Source organism: Nelumbo lutea, chromosome 7, assembly GCF_056320005.1.
Source record: "Nelumbo lutea isolate HS-2025 chromosome 7, American lotus-T2T, whole genome shotgun sequence".
Lineage (NCBI taxonomy): Eukaryota > Viridiplantae > Streptophyta > Magnoliopsida > Proteales > Nelumbonaceae > Nelumbo > Nelumbo lutea.
Window position 1 is genome coordinate 28,468,405 of NC_142690.1, and position 5,583 is coordinate 28,473,987.

A 5,583-nucleotide genomic window follows, 5' to 3' on the forward strand; every position below is an offset into this window, starting at 1 on the left:
TAAAGCTTCAAAGTCTATTCCAAGCAACTTATCCTTGCCATGAAACCTCAAAATACTAGTTTGCATGATATCATTGACTTTGTGCCCATTTCTATGGAAATGTATATGATGCACTAGAAACTTTGCCTATCATATCCTATTAATTCCATGGTTTTTAAAACCGAACTAGTCAAGGGTCTGGTTATCAGGTTGAACAGCCCAATCGTTCGAATTAAATGTTTGGCTCGTTCTGATAAAAAAAATAAAAAAATTCAAAAAAAAAATGATCGAAACCATTCGAACAGTTCGAATGGTTAACTGTCCGATTAATCGGTTTACTGACCAAAACCAACGATTTGGGGGGGAAATCTAGTTTTTGGGGAAAACGGAACTGGTCACTTAATTGGTTCTCGGTTTTTCTGGTCCAACCATCCGGTCCAGTCCGATTTTGAAAACCATGATTAATTCACATTTCACATAAGCTATTCCTTTTGTTTTTTTTTGGTAGTATTTATTCACATAAGCTATTAAGACATGTTTCTTATGTGTGCAAACTGCATGCCATATTTATGGTTGTTTGACACTCAAATGGAGTTTATGGATTGGGACTTACAAACCATATTAATCATTTAGGCTGTGTTTGGTTTGAAGGAAAATGTAGGGAAAGGAAGGGAAAGGTAGGGAAATCTTTACAAACCTTGTATAGGTTTTCCTACCTTTCCCTACTTTTTTCCGTCAAACCAAACATAGCCTTAATTCAATTACTTTAGCTATATGCCTAATATCACTCATGACCTGCTTCATGAACCACTGTGTAGGTGGTTAGGCGTATCCAATCATGAGTAAACACACCAGTGTTTCATAGACATGTACAGAAGACTGGCGTGTTCATTTGTGATTGGTTATGTAGTTGCCGCCTATACACCACGGTGCAAGCAACAGATCTGGGCTTCCCTAATATGTAAGGCTGCAATTTAGATTGTCCTATTTGAAGAATTTCAACTGCATCGGGCTCAGGTTAGGGTTTGGACCCATTGAAAATAAAATTTGACAAATTCCCATCCCAACCCAACCCAAGTTGCATCCCTGCTAATGTTTCATATTTAAAACTGCCTGAATAGTTTTGAAGACACAACTATTGATACTTGTTGGGCAAAATGAAAAGGCAAAACAAAGAAGGAATTCCAAAGTGAACAAAGCGTTAAATATGATAATTGATGGCTTGATGCAAGTAAATGATTTATATACGGAGAAACCAGCCGGTCAGCCGGTTTTCACCGGTTTTTGATCAAATGCGGTTATTGGCACATGACCGGATTGGTCAAGGTTCAACTGGTTTGACCGGCCAGTATGATCCGGTTTTCTAAACACTGTCTTTAATCCTTCTGTTCAGTCAAAAAAATCATCCCATTCGAAAAACTCACCAAAAAAGTCAAAGCGAGGACCAAGATCGATAGGTAGCTCAAGAGGCGGTGGGTCGTCCAGTTTAACTTCATAGCTGAAGTTCTTGACTCCGGAAGCCTGTTTCAGTATTTCATCATCAATCTTGAGAAATTCCGACTCTCTCACCTTGAGAGTCTCCAACTCTTTGCACCCTTCCAATATCATTAACAGACCTTTCTTGGATAAGTTAACCCCCAATTCCCTGCTCAAGTCTAAGGTCTTGAGTTTTGGGAACCAGGTAACAATGGCCGCAGGCACCTCTTCAAGATAAAACATAGGACAACCACTTGCACTAAAACCAACAAAGTTGTTGCAGTGCCGACCTATTTCTTCAATGGTTTCAACCAATGGGAAGATAATTGTCACAAATTCCAAATGTAGATGTTCCAAATGCTTCCATTTTCGTACAAGGCTTGGGAATTCCCAACCAACTTCATCTAAGGGAAAATAATACGGATCAAGAGAGAGAACCTTCAGAGATGGGCACCTACAAGAATTTTCAGTGCAAACAAAGAATAGATAAATCAGTGAAGATCTATTACACTACATGTATGCATGGTTTTGAAAATCGGATTGGATCAGATAGTCGGACAGTCGGTCAGGTAATTGGTTCTGTTTCACCTTAAAATCGCTTTTTAACCAAAACAACAGTTCATTTGGTCGGTGACCCGCTGACCTGGGTGGTCAAAACCATTGACCAGTCGACCCAGACAACAGTTTTTGATAATTTTTTATTTATTTGAAAGAAATACAAATACAAATATTTACAGTGCAAATACATACAAAATACAAGGTTTTGCATTTTACAAATTTGTATTTATACTCCTTTCAAACCGAATTTTCAAACCAAATAGTCAGACCATTCGACCCAGGAACCGATCCCCAAAACGGTTCTGTGTCCACAAGTTGATATCATTTGTGGCACACTTACTCATCTGAGATATAAAGCAGCTCCTCCCTCGTAAATTGAGGATGGACTATGACTTGAATAGCAGATCCTTGACTTCTGTCAGTAAAGGAGGGCTTACCCATTGACTCAGAATGCTGCTGATTTATAAGTTTATGAAAGTGTAAGACTTTCCAACAATTGGGATGTAGAGAAGCCTGATACCAAGACTTGCACACAAAGGGCAGTGACAATAGCAGATCATCCATATCCACCCTCTCAAAAATATTGACCAAGCAATCCACATTCAGTTCTTCCCATCTGTTTGTTTCTTCCATGTCAATCTAAGCTTTGTAGTGCTTGAAGGGTGCTGTTGAATTTTATTTAGTAAGAAATGGGGTGATGATCCCTATTATCTGTTTATAGAGGTTGATATTTTCAAAGAAATAAGCCATACTTTAGACTTTATATCAATCTTCCCCATCTTTGAATTAAGCATGTTTTTTTATGTTACAATGAGAATGGTGTTGGAATAACCAGTGAGAAAGTTCCTGCATGAAGGAAGAGAAGGGACAGGAGAGACAAAGTCAGTAATAAATTGATTCCAAAGGCTTAATCAATAAAAAACAGGCTTTTACCAAAATCTTATTTTTGGTTCTTTAATTGTTCTTCAGCTTCATAAACTGGTATCAGATCAGAGTGTAACTAGCTCTGTCAACTGGTGTTAGTGTACCTAGAGCTACATCCTATATCCATGGTTAATTAGTGATTAATTGGATTCAGTGGGGCTGTCGAAAGTTTTGTTATCCCAATTTTAATATTTTATTATGTTTATATCTTTTCAATTTTTTTATTATTATTTAATTATGATATTGTGGGTTGACCCATTTAACCTTAAAGGTTGAATCATTAATCTGCCACTTGAATAGGAAAATGGTTTTGTTTCTTGGTTGGTTTTAAATTTTATGTATTTTATTCCCACCATTAATAAAAATACTTCTTATTTATCATATTTATTTTTGTTTAAGATGGTAAATAAATAATATTAGAGATGTGTCTTAATTTTTTCTTGCAAAAATTTTATATTTTTAAAATTTTTATGTATTTTTTAAATTTTTATTATTTAATTATGACACCATGGGTTGATCTATTTGACCCAAATTGTTGAACTACTTTCCTGCCACCCACCCAAGTGGAAGTACAATTTCATTTTCGTGTTGGTTTAAACACATAAATTTTGTATTTAAATTATTGGGTATAGGTTTAATTCGCAGAATTTATTGGTGAAAAACAAAAATATCTCAATCAAAGGATATAATGAGAGAATGAATGAACACTAACACCTTAAATATAGGATCTAATGAAAAGGATTTAGATGAAGTGAAAAGTAGTAGTTCAAATTATGTTTCTTCCTTTATGGTTAGAGGGGGACCAAATTCAAAAGTAGGGATGTTTTAGTCAATAAAAATTCCAGAATCTAGACTCCATTCTTACTTTTAATAGTAATATAGATATAGATTAGCTACTTAAGGGTAAAGTTGAAATTAAAAAAAAAAATCTACAAACTTGATAAGAGGAATTAGTATGGACATAACATAATAGACATTAATGTCTCTGTCCACTTAAAATAATGTAAGGGTATGTAAGTCCCTTTATCCCCAAAAGTTGGGAGAGGTTTAGGCCTGCTAGAGTCTGCTATAGAAGGGTAGTCTAGTCTTTTTACTTTATGTTATACGCTGGATGTAATTACTATTATATTCTAAGTTATGTGATGTGTTCTCTAATTCGAACCAGCCTTTCTTCTACCTCTTCTCTTCTTCTCTTCTTCTCTTTCTCTCTCTCTTTTCTTCTTTCATTATGAAACTGAAGCATACATAGATCTGAACTTTATCAAGACATTTTCAGAAAACTGAGGGGAGGTTTAAGGGATTTACCCAATAATAAATTAACAAATTAACAAATTAACATAACCAAGAGCTTTCAATTAGAATTAACAAATATAACCAGGAGCCTCATGGCAACATAAGATGGGCATCACTTAAATTTGAGCCAAAACATCACTCAATCACAAAAAGAAGAAAAAAAAAAAACCAATAACATACAAGAGTAGAAAGCTAGAGGGAATTCAACTGAGAAAAGAGGAAGAGAAACAATGAGACAAGAAACATACCGAGCAGGAGAATCAACCAAGCTTTCCTCCTTAGTGACTTGTTCGGGCAAGCGAGACAGCATCGTCTAAGAAGCTTTTATAATCAATTCTCTACCTTGTTTACTCATCAGATGGCCCCAAAGAATAATCTTTTTTGTCCCCCTTTACGTCAAAACTATCAGATTGGGATTGCTTTTCTCCCCCAGTTGAAATTAAACGAAATTGTACCACTGTTTTATTACTTAGTGGTGAAGGAGTTTGTTCATGCTAAGGAAACTCCAGTAGTGCCATTCTGTGCTCATCCCCTTTTGCCCAGAAAAGAATTGAGACAGACCCACGTCGACCATCTGCCTCGTTTGTTTGTGATTGGCTCAAAATTTTTAAATGTAGCACTTCTATCCATATATTGGCCTATACGTATCATATTGAAAGCACCCTGATAAGCCCCTACAGAGGGTGTATTGGGATTTTGACCAATTCAGGGGGTGGATGAACCTTAAACCAGCCCCTTGAACAGGATTGGAAAAAAAGTTAAAAAAAGTACTGATATTGCCCGATACGCCCCTATCGACGTATCGGGCGTATCAATATTTAGAACCTTGCTGTTGAGTGTTGTGTGGTCGTTGTTTCTGTTTCTTAACAGAAAGAACCATTTACACCCATGCCAACCCTTAGAAATCTAAAATTTTGCATGAATATCCAATGCAACCTCGGCATCTTATGTTACACTAGTCTTTTTCCTAAGCTTAGGGTCCGTTCCGGTTCCCCCATTTGAAAGAATGACCATTCTCTTCCCCTCCCTTGAGAATGAGAATCCAGTCTAACTTATTCTGATTTTTATTTGAACCAAACAGGCAGAGAATAGACCATTCCAATTCTGATTCCAATGGATTTCGATTCCAATTCTGATTCTGATTCCAACTACGAATCAAACGGACCCAGATAATCAAGGATCAATATATTGATTCAGTGGATACCGACAACTTGCATTTTGGTGTATCAGTACAGATCGGAAATCTTTTTCTTTTTATTTTAAATTTTTTTAGTTTTAATTAACAGCCTGAGAGGGATGTCTTCCATCATCTCAAACTTTGAAAAACTCCAAACCCTCTTTTGTATTGATGTA

The 5,583-nt window shown here is 36.1% G+C and overlaps 1 protein-coding gene across 3 annotated transcripts; it reads right to left on the reverse strand.

Moving 5' to 3' along the window:
- Window positions 1–1,161: 1,161 nt before the first annotated feature.
- Window positions 1,162–4,627, reverse strand: LOC148845883 (F-box protein FBW2-like). 3 transcript variants are annotated; one of them, XM_088955163.1, is made up of 4 exons: window positions 4,479–4,627; window positions 2,766–2,859; window positions 2,354–2,678; window positions 1,162–1,909 (listed from the first exon to the last, which is right to left on the reverse strand). In XM_088955163.1, the coding sequence occupies exons 3-4, from the start codon at window positions 2,644–2,646 to the stop codon at window positions 1,369–1,371; spliced, it is 834 nt and encodes a 277-aa protein (XP_088811289.1). In that variant the 5' UTR covers window positions 2,647–2,678; window positions 2,766–2,859; window positions 4,479–4,627; the 3' UTR covers window positions 1,162–1,368. The 3 variants fall into 3 exon arrangements, with proteins under 3 accessions (XP_088811289.1, XP_088811288.1, XP_088811290.1); XM_088955162.1 differs by having other exon boundaries at window positions 2,354–2,859; XM_088955164.1 differs by lacking the exons at window positions 2,354–2,678; window positions 2,766–2,859.
- Window positions 4,628–5,583: the final 956 nt, after the last annotated feature.